The 20428-nt window shown below is 54.5% G+C and overlaps 9 protein-coding genes across 9 annotated transcripts in view; 7 read left to right on the plus strand and 2 right to left on the minus strand.

Annotated features, from left to right (window-relative positions):
- The window catches only part of VDBG_06071 (cytoplasmic dynein 1 intermediate chain 1), a gene marked incomplete at both ends in the record, with an annotated part of 2166 nt that extends 1668 nt beyond the window's left edge, over positions 1-498 (minus strand). The window contains 2 exons of the mRNA XM_003003583.1: positions 61-297; positions 376-498. Coding sequence (XP_003003629.1) covers positions 61-297; positions 376-498 — 360 coding nt within the window. The remainder of the gene's footprint in view (positions 1-60; positions 298-375) is intronic.
- A 665-nt stretch (positions 499-1163) lies between these two features.
- VDBG_06072 (hypothetical protein) lies at positions 1164-2067 on the plus strand (the record flags this gene model as incomplete). The annotated part of the gene is made up of 3 exons (XM_003003584.1): positions 1164-1226; positions 1420-1606; positions 1727-2067. 3 exons carry the CDS (start codon positions 1203-1205, stop codon positions 1798-1800), a joined length of 285 nt encoding a protein of 94 aa, XP_003003630.1.
- Positions 2068-2526: 459 nt separating this feature from the next.
- VDBG_06073 (oligosaccharyl transferase STT3 subunit) lies at positions 2527-5080 on the plus strand (the record flags this gene model as incomplete). Its single annotated transcript, XM_003003585.1, has 5 exons — positions 2527-2653; positions 2787-2810; positions 2877-3551; positions 3609-4758; positions 4810-5080. The coding sequence occupies 5 exons, from the start codon at positions 2527-2529 to the stop codon at positions 5078-5080; spliced, it is 2247 nt and encodes a 748-aa protein (XP_003003631.1).
- An 886-nt stretch (positions 5081-5966) lies between these two features.
- On the plus strand, positions 5967-8223 carry VDBG_06074 (predicted protein; the record flags this gene model as incomplete). The annotated part of the gene is made up of 2 exons (XM_003003586.1): positions 5967-7052; positions 7105-8223. The coding sequence occupies 2 exons, from the start codon at positions 5967-5969 to the stop codon at positions 8221-8223; spliced, it is 2205 nt and encodes a 734-aa protein (XP_003003632.1).
- Positions 8224-8697: 474 nt separating this feature from the next.
- VDBG_06075 (conserved hypothetical protein) lies at positions 8698-10758 on the plus strand (the record flags this gene model as incomplete). The annotated part of the gene is made up of 6 exons (XM_003003587.1): positions 8698-8766; positions 8844-8921; positions 9017-9056; positions 9488-9769; positions 9932-10446; positions 10684-10758. 6 exons carry the CDS (start codon positions 8698-8700, stop codon positions 10756-10758), a joined length of 1059 nt encoding a protein of 352 aa, XP_003003633.1.
- Positions 10759-11388: 630 nt separating this feature from the next.
- On the plus strand, positions 11389-13128 carry VDBG_06076 (triacylglycerol lipase FGL4; the record flags this gene model as incomplete). Its single annotated transcript, XM_003003588.1, has 2 exons — positions 11389-12070; positions 12131-13128. The coding sequence occupies 2 exons, from the start codon at positions 11389-11391 to the stop codon at positions 13126-13128; spliced, it is 1680 nt and encodes a 559-aa protein (XP_003003634.1).
- Positions 13129-13974: 846 nt separating this feature from the next.
- Positions 13975-15846, minus strand: VDBG_06077 (alpha-galactosidase; the record flags this gene model as incomplete). The annotated part of the gene is made up of 2 exons (XM_003003589.1): positions 13975-15366; positions 15820-15846. The coding sequence occupies 2 exons, from the start codon at positions 15844-15846 to the stop codon at positions 13975-13977; spliced, it is 1419 nt and encodes a 472-aa protein (XP_003003635.1).
- A 796-nt stretch (positions 15847-16642) lies between these two features.
- Positions 16643-18328, plus strand: VDBG_06078 (maltose permease MAL31; the record flags this gene model as incomplete). Its single annotated transcript, XM_003003590.1, has 2 exons — positions 16643-16814; positions 16914-18328. 2 exons carry the CDS (start codon positions 16643-16645, stop codon positions 18326-18328), a joined length of 1587 nt encoding a protein of 528 aa, XP_003003636.1.
- Positions 18329-20097: 1769 nt separating this feature from the next.
- The window catches only part of VDBG_06079 (conserved hypothetical protein), a gene marked incomplete at both ends in the record, with an annotated part of 1172 nt that continues 841 nt past the window's right edge, over positions 20098-20428 (plus strand). Inside the window, one exon of the mRNA XM_003003591.1 lies at positions 20098-20287. Coding sequence (XP_003003637.1) covers positions 20098-20287 — 190 coding nt within the window. The remainder of the gene's footprint in view (positions 20288-20428) is intronic.

Raw genomic sequence — 20428 nt, forward strand, 5'->3', positions numbered from 1 at the left:
CTCCTTGACAGGTGAAGGTGGGCATTCGAAGACGGTGGTCAAAGGTATAGTCGTGAGAACCTGTGGCGGAGGAGGAGGCGGGGGCGCGGGCTGCAATGCAGATGCTATGGCGACTTCCGATGTTTCGTTGCTAATCTCCCCAGCGGACAGCACACTGTTGGGCCGGCTGCCCCTATGCGCCGGCGATGCGGCGCCTCCTGTGGTCGTGGATCCAGGGCGGCTTTCTCCAACGAGGGTATTGATAAGAGCTTCGATATCGCGGCGGTTGTCGCCACGCCCCGGTTGTGGTGCGATGAGCTACAATAGATAAAGTTGTGTCAGTACGTAGGTAGATGTTGATGGCACACGCTGTAGAGAAAAAAAAAAGTCACGAACCTCGCTGGGGCTGCCTATGCTCTGGCGAGTTGCTGTTGCTTGGTTTGCTCGGAGCTCCCTCTGCCGCTTGAGTTCTGCGAGCTTTGCCTTCTTGGCCAGGATTTCTTCACGACGTTGTTGCATGTTGCCGACTCCCTACTCCCATGACGGGAGCTGCCGGTTCTAAGCGTCGATGACTAGGGAGACGGTGGACTCTCACAGATTGGTCGATGCAATCAGTCGGGAGCCAAGCGGGTATGGTGTGTTGTGCTGAAGTCGCGTCCAGCAGCGAGTTTCTGGAGCGATAGGGGTAGAGCTCGTGATAAGCGTTGAGGCGTGTTTGCTCGGGGAACTTTCATCAAGCCCACGTCGTCGCGATCCAGCGGCGTCAGTGGAGGAAGCGACCCCTGTCTGTCCCTGAGGTGGACAGCTGCCCCCTTGTATCCACTCAAGGTACGAACTAAACCACCACGGGGCATTTCATCTGCGACAAGCTGAGGCGCGCGGGACGTGCCTGATTTGGCACGTGACTGAAGGCGGCAAATGGCCGGGGAAATCATGTAACATCACGTAAGCACCCAGCCCGAAGCGCTGTTGGCTGGCCGCGGATGCGGTTGTCGTCCAAGCTCCCAGCGGGCCGGCGGATTGGAGTGACAAGCAACGAGGTCAATGGAAGGACCGGAAAATCTGCGGTTTCTCCCGAGCTTTTCACCAAAACTTCGCACTTCAACGTCCTAGCATCACTCCCTCCCACGGGCCAATTGACTGCCATTGTCGACCCGCGCGCTGCCCGATCATCCTCCCACATCACTCGAAATCCAGTCGCATTTCCCCAGACAACTTTCGCCATGTCTGCCTCATCCGGAGTCAACGTACGTCGAGCCACGCCTCCTGGCCTCGCGGCCTCTTCCTCGCCGTTCAGGCTTCCCGCCTCACAGCTCAAAACCTCAATCCCTGCGCCGACTGCAACTTTCCTCCATCCATCCATCAGAACGATTCTACAAGCGTCGACGATCGATTCTTGGTAGCACTGATTTGATCGCTAACCCGTCACTCGGTTTACAGGTCCTTCGCTACACTGCCCTCGGCCTGGGTATCTTCTACGGCTTCTCCCACCAGCGATCCATCACTGCCAGCCAAAAGGCCGCCGCGGCGCAGAAGCAGTACGACCACAAGCAGCAGCTCATCAACCAGGCCAAGGCCGAATACGCCAAGAAGAACTCTCCCGTCGCCGCCGCGACGACTAGCTCAGGTACGACTCTCGTAGTTGGCACACGGTTCCATCCGAGCGAAGCCACCGCGGCTGCTCGTCAATCCCTACGACCTCTCGCTACCCTGTGCATGTTGTCTATCAAAGCTAACCTGTCAATAGCCAACCAGGACCCGCTGGACCCCAAGTTCGATCTTGAGGCTTATCTCACCAACCTGGCGAAGGAGAACCCGTAATGGAAATGGGAGTGAGGATGAATGTGGAGGAATGCGAACGGACAAGACGCAACCAGAATTGAGGAGGGCTCTGCGCAGGGATACGACATGCTCTCCCATGAGCATTGAGGGATAGAGTGGCGGGACTTTCATCGGGTGGGCAGCTCCGAAAGGCGTTGCGCTCGACCGCCATGGCATAGACATTTCCTTTTGCCTCCGCTTGACTGGATGTACATGTGTACAATAGGCTCGACTAGATGACTGAAATAATGCAGTCATGGGATTCAAGGATGTGATGTGGTGACGTGATCTGCTTTCTGGATGCTGCACCGAGCCGGTCTGCACGCGGTATACACAGCGCCTGTGAAGACTTGTATAAGGTGTGACCGTCCACAACAAAACGGCCAACTCATGCCACCCCCAAGAGCATTCCATGTTGTCAACAAGAACACGGGAGCCAGCATCAATTCACTGACCATCATTGCTCCTTATCCTCATCAACATGACCAATGCAACTAAACGAAATATTGGCCGATTATTATGCAGCAAAAAGCAATTTACCCCGGTTCCACCTCAATATGTATGTAGCCGGACTTTCCCCCTTCTGCACCCCTGCAAGATTGCGTGTATACGGGGTCGCAGAAGCTCAAGCTGTCCTTCTGCACGCCTGGAGCGTTCATCGACGACATCAATCCCACCACGTCGTCTCCCAACTTCAGCATTGTCTTTCCACCATTCACGGCCACAATGTCGGCCCAAACAGTGGAAACCTCCTTCGGAGGCAGCACGCAGAAGACAAGGAGCTTCTTACGTGTGATCATCCTACTCCTGATTGCGGCAGCTGGCGTTGCAAGTCGTCTGTTCTCTGTCATTCGTAAGTGTTCCCCCCCAAAAGTCCGAATAGGCTAGCCACGAAGACCACTCCCACCTCATTATTGTGTCCTCAATCGACCGCGCACACATGACTGCAGCTTAGGGATAACGTCGCTAATCTTAATTGCCAATAGGTTTTGAATCTATCATCCACGAATGTTCGTCGTTGCCGATTCCCCGCTCTCTCCCCGAATTCTAGGATGCCGTACTGACCTCGAACCCAGTCGACCCGTGGTTCAACTTCCGAGCCACCAAATATCTCGTTGCCAATGGAGTCTACAGCTTCTGGGACTGGTTTGATGACCGCACTTGGCACCCTCTTGGTCGGGTTACCGGAGGAACTCTCTACCCTGGTCTCATGGTCACCAGCGGTGCCATTTACCATGCTCTCCGAGCCCTTACGATTCCCGTTGATATTCGCAACATCTGCGTCCTCCTGGCGCCGGCCTTCTCGGGCCTGACGGCTTTCGCAGCGTACCTTCTTACCAACGAGATGACCACCTCGCCTTCCGCCGGTCTTCTCGCCGCGGCCTTCATGGGTATTACCCCCGGTTACATCTCACGTTCCGTGGCTGGCAGCTACGATAACGAGGCTATTGCCATCTTCCTGCTTGTCTTCACCTTCTTCCTCTGGATCAAAGCGCTCAAGCTCGGTTCTATCCTCTGGGCCTCTTTGTGTGCCCTCTTCTATGGATACATGGTTGCCTCGTGGGGTGGCTACGCCTTTATCACCAACATGCTGCCCGTGCACGCCCTCGTGCTGGTTGCCACTGGCAGGTACAGCACCAGGCTATATGTCTCGTACACGACTTGGTATGCCCTTGGCACCGTGGCCGCTATGAACATTCCATTCGTCGGTTTCCTGCCCATCAAAACCAGCGAGCACATGCCCGCTCTCGGTAAGTTGAATTCTGGGTGCTCAGATTGATGACTATAATCAAACTTACAAAGAAAAGGCATGTTCGGATTCTTGCAATTGGTGGCCTTCATCGACTATGTCCGTAGCGCACTTCCTGCCCGCCAGTTCCAAAACTTCCTCTACACCATGGTTGCCCTGACTTTCGGCCTCGGACTCGCCGGCGTCGTTGCCTTGACTCAGCTCGGATACATTGCCCCCTGGGGTGGCCGCTTTTACTCTCTCTGGGACACTGGCTATGCCAAGATTCACATCCCCATCATCGCGTCCGTTTCAGAGCACCAGCCCACTGCCTGGCCTGCATTCTTCTTCGACCTGAACATGATGATTTGGCTGTTCCCCGCTGGTATCTACCTCTGCTTCCAGGAGCTTCGCGACGAGCACATCTTCCTCGTGCTGTATGCTGTGCTTGGCAGCTACTTCGCCGGTGTCATGGTTCGTCTCATGCTCACTCTGACGCCCTGTGTCTGCGTTGCTGCCGCCATGGCCGCCTCACAGCTTCTTGACACCTTCCTGACTCGCTGGTCTCCCTCTGCCGAAGCCTACGAAGCTGCCGAGGATACTGCCGAAGCCGCCCCGAAGAAGTCAAACAAGGGACTCAAGTCTACGAGCAAGCCTTACGTCGGCATCTACACTCTGTTGTCCAAGAGTCTTGTCGTCGGTGCCATTGGTGCCTACTTGCTCCTTTTCGTCCTTCACTGCACCTGGGTCACCTCCAACGCTTACTCTTCACCCTCCGTCGTTCTTGCCAGTCGCATGCCCGACGGTAGCCAGCATATCATTGATGACTATCGAGAGGCGTACCAGTGGATCCGCCAGAACACCAAGGAGGACGCCAAGATCATGGCTTGGTGGGACTATGGCTACCAGATTGGCGGTATGGCTGACCGCCCCACTCTCGTGGACAACAACACGTGGAACAACACTCACATTGCTACTGTTGGTAAGGCTATGGCCTCTCGCGAGGAGGTCAGCTACCCCATCATGCGCCAGCATGAGGTCGACTACGTTCTTGTCGTATTTGGCGGTCTCCTCGGCTACTCCGGCGACGACATCAACAAATTCCTCTGGATGGTTCGTATCGCCGAGGGTATCTGGCCTGATGAGGTTCAGGAGCGCAGCTTCTTCACTCCCCGTGGCGAGTACCGTGTCGACGAGGGCGCCACTGACACTATGAAGAACAGCTTGATGTAAGTTTGCCCTGAGTTGCAAAACTATGCAGTTGCTAATGCACAGTCCAGGTACAAGATGTCCTACTACAACTACCACACGCTCTTCCCTGCTGGCCAGGCACAGGACAGGGTTCGTGGAGTACGTTTGCCCTCGGAAGGTCCTACTCTTGACACGGTCGAGGAGGCATTCACAAGCGAGAACTGGATCATCCGCATTTACAAGGTCAAGGACCTTGACAACATTGGCCGTGACCATGCGGCCGTCAGCGCCTTCAACAAGGGCCAAAAGAAGAAGAAGGCCATCAAGAAGCGTGGACCCCGCGTTCTGCGATCGGACTAGAAGGGCAGGCGGGCGAGCGAGCCAACAGCCGCCGCGCAGCGATGACTTGACGATAAGAGCTCATCACGAGAGCTTACCTCGATATTTCCTTTACTTTGGCTTGGAGGACATGGGCTTGGGGGATACCATCAGCCGATCGGCAGAAGGCCCGGCATGTACCTAGACACAAAAGCAGAAGACTTGGCTCTGGTAGTTGTATACCAATTGTACTATTTGACAATGTCAAAGTGTGATGTGTGTCCTGAACGCTTGCTGTTGGCCAAGCGACGTCATCCAAGGAGATCGTTGCGGATGGTGGTGCCTCAACTGCTGCCGCGAACGTATTTGTCAGGCCAACCAGATTATCCTCTATGAATCACTTCTGAACACAAACCAAGAAGTACGCTCTTCCTAGCTTCATCTTCACTCTCACTCTTACAACCACCAATGATGCACTGTCAAGACACCAACACTGGTTGACTTCTCGCGCTTTGGCTATCAAGTACAAAATGTCGGGTCCCGAAATAAAGACAAGGGAGTCATTCGTACTTCTCAAAACAGGTCTTCGGTATGTTGGATTTAATGGCATTTGCCACCCTGATCTATGTCTCCCGACTAGTGGCTCCAGAATCAAAACATCACCACGCGCCTTCCTTGGGCGGCTTGTGGAGGTCAAGCACTGCGAGCGCGGCACTTCTCTCCAAGCTCCTGCCATTCCCTCTGCTACATCCTCCTTTTCCCACGCTCGGAACACAGTCCTCTGACAATAAGTTCCCACAGACGCTGGACCAGTATTGCCAGCCTTGATCTTTCCTCGCAGCCCTCATCTTCTAGCTCAACCACCTACCCATCGGAACCTGCATCGCACGCAGTATATAACACGAAGGGGTTACGACGGCAGCACAGTATGAACGAGCGTCGGCGGCATCATAAGGGCTCTATCCTTGCTACCCTTGGGGAAGCACTGGGTATCTCGTCCCGCCGCGAAGGAGACAAGTATCAGAGGGTGGCGCGATCTTCGAGCCGCAAGCACCTACGCGATACCGCACCACGAGATCTTTACAACGTGGAGGTCTATCCTCAACGTAGAAATGGCCAAGGCGGTCGCAAGTCAAGTTACGTCTCGTCACCATATCCTTCTGAGCTTAAAATCCGCGGTGCAGTTAGCTCTGATGGAGACAGCGACACCAGCGGCGCGTCCAGCGACACTGACGAACGCCATCCTAAGAAACACTCTCTTGCCACCAATCATCGCCGCAGAATAATTTTGGGTCAGAAAGAGTCGTCTTCAAGCAGCTCAACTTGCCGTGCCGAGTCAACATCACCGGGAAACTACCGACTGGTTCCTTCCGACATGGCGGAGTCTACGTTTTCTATATTTGAGGACGTGAAGTTAAATTCCAAGCATAGACACAACCTTCTTCCAAAGGAAGAATTCCGCAAAGCAATAGCAGAGTTCGAGAAGGACTACACTCACAAGCTTGAGAGCTCCAAGATTGTTGGATCCAAGCAGACAGATAAGGAAATGGCTGATTCGACACGACGCCCGCTTTGTGCATCCAATAGTGTAGGCAACCAGGGGGGCAAAGATTTCTTGTCAGACGACGAGACGGTCGTCGATGCCACCGATCTTCACGTTCGGGAGAACACTCTCAAAGGCAGATCTCGGTCGAGTATGATGCTCGACGGACACTTTTGCGCAGGATGTGGCATTCGACGGGCGACGAGGCACCAGGAAGAGAGAGCGCAGAGTGCCAGCGATACGGCCTGGAAAAATCTTTGCCAGCCGTGCCTCAAGAAGTACTGCGACGGCAACAAATATGCAGTGGATGCTTTCGGTCATCTGTGCTGGGGTTGCGGCTTTGCCCGCTCTGCCCATTTCCACAAACAGCACCCCGTGGGTGAAGGAAATCCTGTGCCCAACATCTGCAGCTTCTGCCGGCTTCAAAGAAGTAGGAAGAGCGAAATGCTCAAATTAGAGCCTGTCAAAAAGGTATGTGAGTCCTAGATGAAGATACTACTGCCTTCCTGCTGACGCCTCGAAGCCTTCTAGCACCAAGATGCGGTCCAGCGTGGCCAAAAGTTCTTCTGCCGAAGTTGCGAAGACACAGGGGCCTTACACACCAAAGCGAAGTACCGCGAGTACTTCTCACACAATTTCCCTCCCACTCGGTCGTCAACGGCGGCGTCGTAGCCGCGGACAGGGTTTGGTCAAGGAGGCTTCACCATCGACGCCAAGTTCTATCTACAGACAACCAACTGTAGAATCAGACTTGGACACAAGCGAGAGCGATTGTGAGGCTTCAACAGTTTCGGCTGATGTCATTCTAGAACCGAGGCCTGCAATGGCCGCGGTTGTGGGAGAAGATCAGCCGCCGCCTGTCGAACGGTGCATGAAAGCTGCGCCAGCTATTATGAAGACTGCCCAGTATCATTCGCCTCTCATCAATGGGCAGGGGCAGAAGACTCGGCATCCTCGGGAGATCTTTACAAAGCCTGCTCCCGAATTCCCTCAAACTTTTCACGAAACTGAACACGTCCGTCAACGGATGTACGAGAAAACAGAACCGCTGATGGCTCAAGGCTCAGGAGCTTCTTTGCACTCACAAGCAAATGCTGTTAAGGTTGCTCAAGACTCTACAGGAACTTCCGATCCATTCGTAGAGTACATGTCTCAAGGTCGGGCTCCAGACGACAAGTGTTCTGCGCAGTGTGACACACCTCAGCATGGTCACCGACCTCAACAATACGGTCACAACTCGTTCGCCCAAAACGAGATGTACATTCATAGCTCAGGGACCTCATACCAAGAGAAACAGCGGATAGCACGTGAACGTGCATACTACTTCGCCAACATGAGTTCCCAGCGCTCAACCAGCCAACACCCGCGCTCTTCCAACGCGTTCCGGGGTCCTGCCAATCCTGAGCACTCAGGTGTTCGACCTTCAACTTCTGGATGCGATGGCAGGTCTGAGCCCGGCAATCAACCGCGAGAGTCTCATTACTTGTTTGAAGACTCGATTCCCTTTTTCTCGACTCGCTCGCATCGTCAGCCCGTGTTTCCGGAGCCTGGTTTTGTCAAGGAACTTCTTTCTGACGATGAGTCTGCTTCCCCTGGATCAACTAAAGCCAACGTCGGGCAGACGCTCACGGCTCTAGAATAAATTGCCGTCCCTCTCCACTAAAGGGGATCGCTGACCTATAACCAGTCTGACAAATCAGGCAATGTGTTGCTTCCGCTTCTGTTTCTGAGCTTCGAGGTTACTCCTATTTGTACGACTATCAACTTGAGAGAGCTGCCTTCTCTGGTTCTGCAAAACGCTTTGCACCTTGAAATTAATTGCCGATTATGGATCGTGGTTTGTGTCAAAGTCTTGTATAAAAGTCAACTTATTCAAAGAAGAAGAAGAGAAATTGAATGACATGTTGCGTCTCTCCAATAGTATCAAGCTTCCAGGCTTTGAACATTAGCATTCGATCAAGTTCACTCGTTTGAGCTTAACTTCTGCGCACCTAACTTGACGAGTTCTATTGAATAACCTTCCTGGGTCGGGAAGCTTTGCTTTGGTTGCCACTTGACTTGAAGTTTACCAGTGGCACGAGGCTTTTCGAGACTGATTGATCAAGACCTCCACTTAATGGGCTGTGCGACCCAGGCATACACATATGTCGACGCTGTGTCACATAAGATCTGCATACCCTTCATGGTAAGCGCGACTATGTTTCATGAAAGCGGTGATTGCCTTGATGATGATAATGACTACTCCGTTACCACATCTCTTAGTTTATGGGATGCCACAAGCTGATATCGCCACCCACTGGGCCAACAAGCCATATGCGGGAGGCCTACCAATGTACTAAGGTTGGTCCTGAAGGGGCTCCTGTCAGCCCTCACACCGTCGTGAGGGCCTTGCGGTAGCTATCCAATTGAGCTAGAAGGATGCGTGCTGAATCAAGGAAGTTGATTCTGTTGGAGGGGGTAAAGTGTGGAATGAAGGTGTGTATTGCATAGCTATTTTACAAGGCTGGAGAATGCCTGGAAGTAAACTAAGGCACCAGATGAATGCTATGCTACTGACCAGGTGAATGTCACCACCAATAAATTCAAGTGGGCTGCGTTCTTGAGGTATAGGCTCCAGGCCTATACAACGCCAACGGGTCTGCCCCATAATGCAATACATTTTCACACAATCTATCAGTGTGCTCTCTCCCAGGAACCCCAGTCACCGAATCCTCCATTGATTTTTGATATTTTCCACCCCCAAACGCAATCACGTTCGAACATTAAATATTCACTTTCTGACCGAAAACGGGTTTACCTCGTTTGCCAGCCGATTTTCAAAGGCAGCCTTTCCAAAGTCAAGAAAGCCAAGGCAATACGGAAGGCACTCAATTCCCATAAAGCTAGACCTCGCCCCGTTTCGCTAGAATTCTCTTACAAAAAAATACTCGAGATCGCGCGACACTTGAGCACAGTTGGAGTTTTCGAGTCCCAAAACAGGGCCAACGCCGAGTTTGCTGATCCATCTCCAACACAACATGATCCTGTCCCGAAGCTCGAATCGCCCAAAGCCAGCACTGCAGAGCCTGTGGAGAGTCCCTTGACAGTCATCGACGCGTCTCAGGAAAATCACCAGGCTGTAAAGGGGGGAAAGTCCGCGTCGCCCAGTTCTGCGACTGACAACTACGGCTTTACACAAGCTACTGCTGGTTCGTTCCTAAGATATCGCCCTTTTACAGATGAGCCAGCTAATATTTCAGATTTGTTTCCTTCTATGATGGATCACGACGCACCATCGACTTCAACCTTGCACTCGTTTTGTTTGCCTTATGAAGCACAGCATCTCGTACTCGAAACGACGCAACGCATAGTCGAAGAGTGCTGCTTTGACTTTGCGACGAAGTGGTTCCCCAAAATACTGCGGGCCAAAGACTGGGACTGTGCCGTGGCCGTTGAATTGACAACATGGCCCAAAGTATTCAAGGAAAACTTCCCCAAGCTTCCCGACAACGCATTGAGCGTTCCACAACACACGCTTCGGCGCATCTTTGCCCAACTAACCGAGCTGAGGCATACCTCTGTGCATCGATTGCCCATCACCGCAGGGGATACTAGTCGCATTATCACGTCCGCGTTGGGTCTGGCCGAAGCGTTGCGGGATACTGCGCGTTCGGCGGTGCTGGCAGAGCTCATTTACGAGGTTGAAGAAAAGGCTAAGGCATTGGGACAGAACATAACAGCTCACAAAGCCCGCAGCATATTAGAGCTGGAGGATATTGACCGGGCCCGCCGAGAGCTTGATGCCAAGGAGTGCAGGGTTGATTTGCAGCAGATGGTCGAAGATCGGGAGTGCAGGAAAATCATTGGAAGTGTGCTGATGGATTCTGTAAGAAAAAGTCCCTCGCGGACGATTAATATAGTTAGCAGTTCTTCATGAAAATCTTGGACGGAATGGATATTCCTATCGTCGTCACGAACGTCAACGACGCGTCCGATAGGGCAGCACTTCGAGCTCGACACGATCGCATTTCGCTGAGGACATTGAGGCAGATGACTTGTACGAGTTTCTTTCCAGCCTTGACGGAAATTGGCTTGTGCCTACTATGCCTACAATTCAAAACAGCTAGTATTGGTCGTTTTCATGAGAAATTATACTCTGAGGTATGGCCAGCGAAAATGGTCCAAGATCGCGTGGTGAGATGGTTGGTCCATAAGCCTGACAGCTCGGTCATATCGTGGCAGCCCGACAGGCCGTTCGAGCCGAAGCATGGCCACGTGAGGGGCCTTTGGCTATGTTTGCTAGCCTGAGGGAGAATGATTATCCCCATTTGGCATGATCTCTATCATGTACGACGTGCGGCCGGATTTCAAAAGTGTGACCGGGGACAATCAGTCTACCCCGGATCGAAAGAGGGGTGCTCAATAAGTGTGCCGGGGCACTAATAAAGAACGAGGGGGCGTCGGCAATTGACTTCGCATCTCTTTTCTACGTCATTCCCGGGACCCCCTTGCTTAATGCCGGCCATGGCTCAATTCAAAGCTTGCCCCATTGAATGGCACCATCAGAACCTGTGGGAACCTCTGGCCATCAAAATCCAATGGTTGACTGCGTAGCAAGCCTCCGGGCGACATCCGGCACCCAGCATAGCGGGCCAGAGGAGTATCCCCGGAGATATGACTCGGCCACTTCGACTAACTTGAGGATGTGATGTTGTATAAAGCGGAATGAAGATCTTCCCTGGCCGCCAGCTTCGGCTGACAATCGCGGGTTTTCGTCTACCTAACTGAACGCCCCGGCTAGACTGGTACTGTGTTCTTCACACACGCGATGAAAGCTACCGCACTCCTCTGTCTCGCCGTTGCGACGGCTGCTGAATTGGTCTCAGCTAAGCCAACCCCCGTCTACAACCAAGTCACCCTGAAGGGTTACGGTTCGTTCTACGGCACCGTCGTCAACGAAACAATCAGCGGCAAACCTCTGGCCTCGACCGTCGATGCTTGGTTAGGCATTGACTACGCGAATCAGCCCATCGGCAACAGGCGCTTTAAGAAACCTGACTGGCCAAAGGCCTTTCGAGGCACAAAGGCTGCCACGAAGAGCGGCAAGTCATGCATCCAGCGAGCCACGGCATCAGTTCCCCTGGAAAGCCAGTCGGAAGCATGCCTTCAGTTTGAGGTGTTCAGAACCAAAGGTGTTCCGCTGGACAAGAAGCTCCCCACGCTTGTATGGGTCCACGGTGGCGCATTCAACAATGGCAACCAGCAGGGTTTCGACGGCGCTGCCTTTGTCGCGAACTCGAAGGAGCCCCTAGTTGTCATCACTTTCAACTATCGTCTCGGCCCCCTGGGATCACTGCCTTCGGAGCTTTTCCAGGATGCGGACCTCCTAAACCTTGGTGTGCTGGACCAGCAGCTACTCCTGCGCTTCGTTCAGAGGTATGCGGCGTCATTTGGAGCCGATCCGAAGACTGTGACGCTGGGCGGACTCAGCGCTGGAGGGCATTCGGTTGGTAAGTCTAAGCGGCGGGGTGAAAGTTTGTGACAGCACACTGACCAAATTGGTCTCATAGGCATCCACCACTTTCACAACTATGGCACGACAGCTGGAGAGAAGCTCTTCGCCCGCGTAATTTACGAATCCGGTTCCGTCACAGCAAGGACCTTTCCTAACGCCACATACCCCCTCTACCAGACTCAGTACGCCGAGTTTCTCTCGTCCGTAGGTTGCGATGGTCAAGCACGCAGCAAGGACATCTTCAAGTGCCTTCGCAGCGCCGACGTCGGCCGGATCCGAGACGCCGGGTACGATGTGTTTGCCAAGTACAATCCCGTCATCACCTGGCCATGGCAGCCGGTCAAGAACGCGGCGCTCTTCGAGAAGGCCGGATCTCAGTCTGGATATGACGAGACATTCTTCCATGTCCCCACGCTGGCGACGTCCGCAACGGACGAGGGAAAGGGGTTCATCCCCGGGACCCTCGAGACGGAAGCCGAATTCGTCGACTTCATGAAGACGTCGGCCCCCGATCTGACGGAGAACGACCTCGCGCTCCTCGTCAAGCTGTATCCCGACCCGGCGACGGACGCGAGCTCCCCGTACACAAACTCCCCGAACAGCACGCAGTACAACCGCCTCGCCGCCGCCTGGACGGACTTTGCCTACCGCTGCCCGGTGCAAGAGACGGCATACAGGACGTCGGCGGCGGGCGTGCCGACGTGGAAACTTCGGTGGAACACGAACAACGGCGCGCCCGCGTGGCAGGGGATCCCGCACGCCATCGACCGCACGTATGCCTGGGACGAGCCCGGCACGCAGTACCCCGCGCAGGGCCGCGCGTTCCACGCCTATCTCGCCAGTTTCGTGCTCTCCGGCGACCCGAACACGCACAGAGATAGCAGCACGCCTGAGTGGCCTGCTTATGCGCCATCGGGCTACGGCGTCGAGTCGACCCCGCCCAAACAGCTTGTTGTGCAGCCTGATGGGCCGGCTGTGGAGGAAGATGCCGTGCGGAGGGAACAGTGCTTGTTTTGGAGGGATCCTGAGAGGGCGCCGAGGCTGAACAAGTGAGCAGAGACGAGACATGAGTGATGAGATGTTGCTGCGCCCTTGACTTGAGGAATGATGTCTTGATGTTACGATTTATATCCAGCTAAGCCACAAGGCTGAGGCTGCGCTTTAGCAGGCAGTTCACTGAGAGCGTCGTTCGTGCTCGACATCATTTCCTTCTTCACTAAGGGCACGCAGCCCTTCAGCTAGATTCTCCCTTTGTTCTCCTCTTTGTCTAGTAATAATACATCCACGGCCTCGCCCCGATGAAAGATCTTGCGACAAGCCCCCACGATTGAATGGCATTTTTCAACTTGGAGAAATCTTGGAATTGCTAGCAGCTTCAGGGACGAGGCCATACCTATATCTCTCCTTGCCATTTCATTAGGCCCTTAATGCTGGTGCTCAATATCGATAGTCTTGAATATGAATAGTATTAGGAGTCTGTGTGCCTAGTTGAAAGTAAAGGGATGACCTGGGGGCATTGCTCTTTGTCTTGACAATTATCCTTGCGGTAGAGATTCATACTTTTTCAGTTAGAGAAGTTGCGCTTCACCTGAACCTTAACTTCTGAATCCGCTTATGTCGGCTATAATTGAGCCTTTTCACATACTGTGCCAAGGCTGTGCTTCTTGCCTGTTAAACTCTTGATGTCCGGATCTCACATTATTCACGGTTGAAAGCAGGAAACCCAGGGCTCTACCGAACTCACTTGTCAAACACCAAATTTTTCTTGGCTTCTTCTTCTAAATTATACATTCAGGCAATCAAACGGTATTATAGCAACTCCTCGAAGTTTTATTGGGTGGTATGAATCTGGGTCTCGGTCGTTTCACGGGTGTCACGCGCAACATCATATGTAAGCATCTACAGCTCCTCCTTGGTCATGGAGTACCTCTTCAACCCTGGAGCCTTGGTCCTCAATCTATAGGCAACAACACCATGCCTCGGCACCTTGGCCTCAATGACGCCCCTTGCCTTGACTGAACCAACATGCTTGCCGAAGAGCCGCTCATCGTCCTTGAGCAGACCCTCCTTGTACGGCAGCTCAGTCGAATTATACCACTTGGTTTTGTCGAACAGCTTCGCCGCCTTGTCTCCATCCTTCTTCTCACTGGCGTCGAGAAGACCCTCCGCAACGTCATCGGACATGCGGTTAGCCCAGAGATCGTAGATCTGCCACTCATGCTGAACCTGTTCTGCCGAGCCCCCCGGACCATCCCTAACGAAGACCTCCTCAAGATCGATCTTCATTTTACGGTCCTCGTCCGCCGCGTTCAAGAACGCAACGACCTGGTCGCCGTTTGCCAACCACCCACTCCAGACCTGCGTCTCGCCGACGCCGTACTTGTCCTTCTTGACGTCGTAGTCAATGGCCACGCGCAGAGCTGACCTCGCCGCTGGGTCCTGGCTCACTGCGATGATGGCCGGGTTGTTCAGAATCGTCAGCGCTGAGGCAGAGAGCTTCCTCAGGTCGGTGCCAATGAGCAGAGGGCTCTTTACGAGCGCCCACATGGTGAAGTGCGCCTTGTACTCGTCATCCGTCATGCCACCCTGCCCGACCTCGAGCATATCGAGGTCGTTCCAGCCGCCAGGTTGCGCGCGGTCAGCATACGCGGCGACCTTGTTGAGAATGTTCAACACGGAACAGTGCGTGCCCCACGATGTGCACAACGGATTGCTTGGGTCCTCGCAGCTACAAAGCACGTCGGGCCGAGAAAACGAGTCGTAGATGTCGCCTGACATACGCCACGAGTTGGCAATGGAAACGCCCCAAGAGTAGACGTAGTCCTCACCCCAGTTGCACAGAGAGTAGATCATCGGCCTGCCGGTGGCATTCAGAGCTTTGCGCATCGTATCGAAACGGTCGAAGGAGACCTTGGGGGACCCGTGGCGACCCATGGAATAGCAATTGTCGTATTTCAGATAATCGACGCCCCAGGCTGCGAAGGACTTGGCATCATTCTCTTCCCAGTCGAGAGAGCCCGGGTAGCGGGCACAGGTCATCTCACCAGCGGTGCCGTACATGCCGAAGAGCATGCCCATGTCATGGATGGCGTCCGAGACCGCCTTCATGCCACTCGGAAACTTGGTTCGGTCCTCGTACTGGAAGCCATCCTCACCACGGCCGCCGGACCAGCAGTCGTCAAGGACGACATAGTTGTAGCCCAGGTCGCGAAGGCCAAGGTTGACAAGCTTTTTGGATGTGTCTAGGAGCAGAGCCTCCGAGACGTCACACCCGAGCGCGTTCCAGTTGTTCTGATACGGTGAGCATGTTTGTCGCCGGCACAGAGTGACGCACGTACCCATCCCATCTGCGGCGTCCTTGCGAGGCCATTGTTTAGGGCGCTGACAACACCTATTAGGGACACGATGGTGGACGTTGTGGCTAGTGGTGCCATGACTGCGATGAATAACGGAGAAGCTATATGTGCGTGTAATCGACAAGGGATGCCCTGGTTCGGGATTGAGGCTTGGGCAGTTAATTTAGGACAAAGATCGGAACAAGGCTGGAAAACAGAGCCCCAGGCCTCAGATCAAGCTATGCAACATGATTGAGGACGAAGGGAGTATACCGGCACCTCTTTGCTCGGGTCGTCGAGCTTAATAGACATTGTTCCGTAGAATGTTCTCTTGAAGCCGTCGAAGCCGGCAAGCGGCGGGGAACGGCAGGGGAACTCGTCGGTTTACTTGCGGAAAACACCCACATACGAATGGCACGGGGAGAATGAGGGGCATTTCGGCGAATTTGTGCGTTGCCCCGCAAAGCTTCGACCACCGATCAACTCCTTACGTTAGAGTGCTTGGTTGACAGCTCGAGCCCCTGGGCATTTCGGGGAGCGAGAGATTCAGCGGCCCAATCATGGATGCAATTGAATGGTTCTTGTCACCAACGTCGCATTCCATGCTCGATCACTTGCTGCGAAGACTTGTTCGCGTGGCATTAGTGTCGAGTTTTCCGCACGAGTTTTCCGCCGAAAAGAAAACCTTGATGCGGGATAGCATACTTGACTCGTTGTGTTTGCGCTGCCACGGACGACTGATGATGATCTCTGCCTCCCAGGACCTCTCATGGTCGCACTCACGCGGAGCCCCCGCACTGCATCGCATTTGATCCCCAGACCTCCTGCCCCAGACTAAACACCTCTAGCGTGATGTTTATCGACAGGCGAGCCCCAAGGTTGGGGACAATGACAACTCAGGCTAGTCTGGAGGCGGGCTGAATGCCGCGAATTTTGCGCCAACGCCCAGACTTGTTTGACCATCCATGAACAACATCGCCTCGTCGCCCATCGTCTCTCTCATACCTCGCCTCCCACAGTCGTCATGTCTATATAGGAAATGACTGCCCTCGCCATCTGAGACGACGGTTTCTCTCTGAAGTATCATACCATTCTCTCCGCTCACGGCATCAACAACCACTTGATTCTCTCTCTCGTCTGTCTCCAGGCACCGAGTGACGAGCACCACCACCACCACTGCGACCATCACAGCAAACTGCGGCGGTATTGAAGATGGCCGGTACCACGAGAAGATGGACAATGTCCAGATCGATGATGCTACCCTCAGCGAGCCCACCGTACTGGCGGCCCGGGCCCAAGAGGCTGTTGAAGCGCAGCATGCCATTACCCTGAAGGAGGCTCTGCGTGCCTATCCCATGGCTATCTTCTGGAGTTTGATGGTGTGCATGTGTGTCATTATGGAAGGTGCGTCTCCTCCCTCCCCTCTTCTGCGGTCCCCTGTTGGATCTGAAGAGAGAGAAACTGACAGAGTCGGCCTATAGGTTACGACACAATCCCTGATAGGCAACTTTTACGCCTACCCCCAATTTGCCAAGAAGTACGGCCAGTATATCGATGATAACGGCAAGCATCAACTGTCAGCTCCGTGGCAAGCTGGTCTCAGTAACGCCAGCGGTGTCGGCTGCTTCATTGGCGTCCTTCTCAACGGCTACCTCGTCGCCAAATTTGGTCAGAAGAGGATCCTCATCATCTCGCTGTTTGTGCTGTCGGCCTTTATCTTTATGACCTTCTTCGCCCACAGCATCGTCATCCTCATGATCGGTCAGTTCTTCTGCGGCCTCCCCTGGGGCGTCTTCGCCACGTCGGCGCCGGCCTACGCCTCCGAGGTTCTGCCCATGAGCCTCCGCGTCTATCTCACGAGCTGGACCAACATGTGCTTCATTATCGGCCAGCTTATTGCTGCGGGTGTGCTCGCAGGCCTCGTCGACCGGCCCGACGAGTGGGCGTACCGTATTCCCTTTGCTCTGCAGTGGACGTGGCCCGCCTTCCTGATCCCCATCCTCAGCTTTGCGCCCGAGTCGCCCTGGCACCTGGTTCGCATGGGTCGCCTCGAGGATGCCGAGAAGTCACTGTGCCGCCTGCAGCGCGACGACGTGACGGACGGGTCGTCCAAGTTCAGCGTCAAGGCGACACTGGCCGAGATTGTGCATACCAACAATGTCGAGATCGAGCTCACAGCTGGCACAAGCTACTGGGACTGCTTCCGAGGTACCGAACTCCGCCGCACGGAGATTGCGTGCGTGGCCTTTGCCGGACAGGTGCTCGCCGGCTCTTCATTCGCCTACAACTCGACCTACTTCTTTCAGCAGGTCGGACTCGACACGGACCAAACGTATTACCTCAACACGGGCGGCACAGCCATGGCGCTCGTCGGTACGCTAGTCAATTGGTTCTGTCTCATGCCCTATTTTGGACGCCGGCGCATCTACCTCTGCGGCATGGCCACCATGGCAACAGTGTTGTACATTATTGGCATCCTCAATGTCTGGACGGATCGCAACTCGGTGGGCATGGTGCAGGCAGTCTTGACGCTCGTGTGGACCTTTGTCTTCCAGCTGTCAGCGGGCCAACTGGGCTGGGCCATTCCGGCCGAGATTGGCTCGACGCGACTGAGGCAGAAGACGATCTGCCTGGCGCGTAACTCGTACTATGTCATTTCGGTCATCTCGCAGGTCTTGCAGCCGTACTTCATGAACCCGGGCGAGCTGAACCTGCGTGGATACACGGGATTCATCTGGGGGAGCACCGCGTTCGCTGTGTTTGTGTGGGCGTTCTTCCGTCTTCCCGAGTCTAAGGGCCGCACATACGAGGAGCTGGACTACCTGTTCGCCCATCTCACGCCGACCAGGAAGTTTGGCTCGGCCAAGGCTGAGATTTTTGGAGCCGAGGGTACGGAGGGTAAGATGATGGCTGAGTAGAGCGAAGCATGATATCCAATGTTTGATTTTGGGTTGTTGGTGTTTCAAGTTGTTCAACAATGATAGATGAATAAATGAATGCATAAATTTCAGGTTCATGCAGCTGCCCGTTGTGATGTCTGATTCGATATCGTTGCCTGGACCCGAACTCGTCAGGAGTTGAGGACATCTCCTCAGGAAGGAGCAATCGACGGTCCATTTTGATGACATAATCGTCATTCTGCAAAGAAATTTAGGGGAGGATACTGTACTGTACCTACCTTGCCTTATCCAGGCACCTAAGGTACCCACCTTAGTCAGTTGTGCAATTGGGTAAAGTAGGCAGCGAAGACGGACTCGCCGATACAGTGTCATTAACTAGCCTAGACGCCGAGCACTGTGTGTGCAGAACAGGCCAAGTCAGTTAGCGTCAGCCAAGGAAGTCGCGAGTCGTACACCACTTCCCAGTTCTGGCCACTCCGGTGGTCAGGTCCTTCTTGCCTGCCAAGTCAGTGACCCTGTCAGCCTGTGAATCAGTGTCAATCAATCCTGCCGCCGCCCACCGCCCAACTCCCTGCCCCCCCGCCAGGTCTCAGAAACACTGCCAGCAGCAAACTATACTGGCCAGCTACGCCATTGTACGTCGGCATCGTCTGGGTCCGCGTATGGCGCCGGCTTCCATTTAGCCAGCCTTGCTTTGGGCCGCTACAGCCCTCGCGCGCATGGCAGACAAGGGCGAGGCACCACTTCGGCTAGGCGGGAGGCTTTGATGACGACAAGCGTCGTCTAGGGGCCAGCCAGTCGAAGCACCCATGCTTTTGTTCCTGTATCGCCGACGGGGCAGCATTGAAGACAAGCCGTGGCAGAAGAAACCCCGAGCGCTGAAGACGTGGGGTTCACGGCAATAGCCAACATTCACGGAACCAGAACTGCGAAGGAGCGGGTCACTGAAAACTGGGCGACAGCGAGTCAACTATCCATCAACCAAGCGAACGACACTGCAAGTCGGCCATCTCACGCCTCAAAACATGGCCAATGCCCATCGTTCATGCCTTTGCCTTGAGATGAGCAAGTGGCATCGGGCAAAAGAAGGGGAGCGAACGGACCTGATGGCTGGCGTCAGATCCAGAGAATGCACATCTCGCAGCCGTCCCGTGTTGCCCATGCTGAGAGGCTGCAATGCCTACAGGCTGACTTTCCGTGCTGATGGCACTGCTGACGAGACTGGCAGGGCAGTCTGACGGAGACTTGGCTCAAGGTACAACGCGCAGCGCCTGCCCTGATCGTCGCCCAAACCTCCGCTCTTTCGGACGTTACTGGCGCCCCGACTCGCCGCCATGCCAGATTCAAGCGCTCATCACTTAGTCAACACCCCCCTCAAGGAACGCTGATCAAGGTTCAGCAGACGACCCTGGCGGCCCTGGCTGGTCCTGGTGGTGCTGCTGCCGTCTTGGTCTTGGGGGACTTGGGGACCTCTCCTGTCCCCCCCCTTCCATCTCCACGACTAAGCTCTTTTCACTCTGAACCTGATCCACGCCCCCATGTCAGGTCCACCCTACAATCGATCCGATCACATCTGATTCCTCGACCTTGCTCCAACCCGGCCGGCCTCTGTTCTGACACTGTCTGACCTCTCAGCAATAGCCTTCTCGACTTTCAACGGCGCACCACCCGAACGGATCCCCTTCTTCCCTTACAACAACTTTTCGCAATTTCCTGCTCTGCCGTCTGCTTGACCAAGACTTCTCGCCGTCTTTACACATCCTTCTACTATCGCACAGATCACAGCAATGCCCATCCGCAACCCCTTCGCCCGCAGACCCGGCGCTGCCATCGGCGTTCAGGATGAGAACGCCCGGCCTATCGATGACCGTCTCAACCCCTCGCACCCCGGATTCGAAAAGGTCGACACTGTCGGCTCCAAGGCCTCTTCTGCTCTCAGCATCAACAGCGGACCGACATGCGAATACAAGATGAGCGGTACGCGTTGCTGTTCCCTCTGCTCTTTCCCCTCATGCCTCCCGACCCTCCCTTGAGTCGTCCTTCCCACCTCTCTCTCCTCACCTGTGCGCTGTGCCAAGCGCCCCACCACCCACCAGCCCACCCGCCTGCATTCGGTGG

Source organism: Verticillium alfalfae, genomic scaffold (assembly GCF_000150825.1).
Source record: "Verticillium alfalfae VaMs.102 supercont1.7 genomic scaffold, whole genome shotgun sequence".
Lineage (NCBI taxonomy): Eukaryota > Fungi > Ascomycota > Sordariomycetes > Glomerellales > Plectosphaerellaceae > Verticillium > Verticillium alfalfae.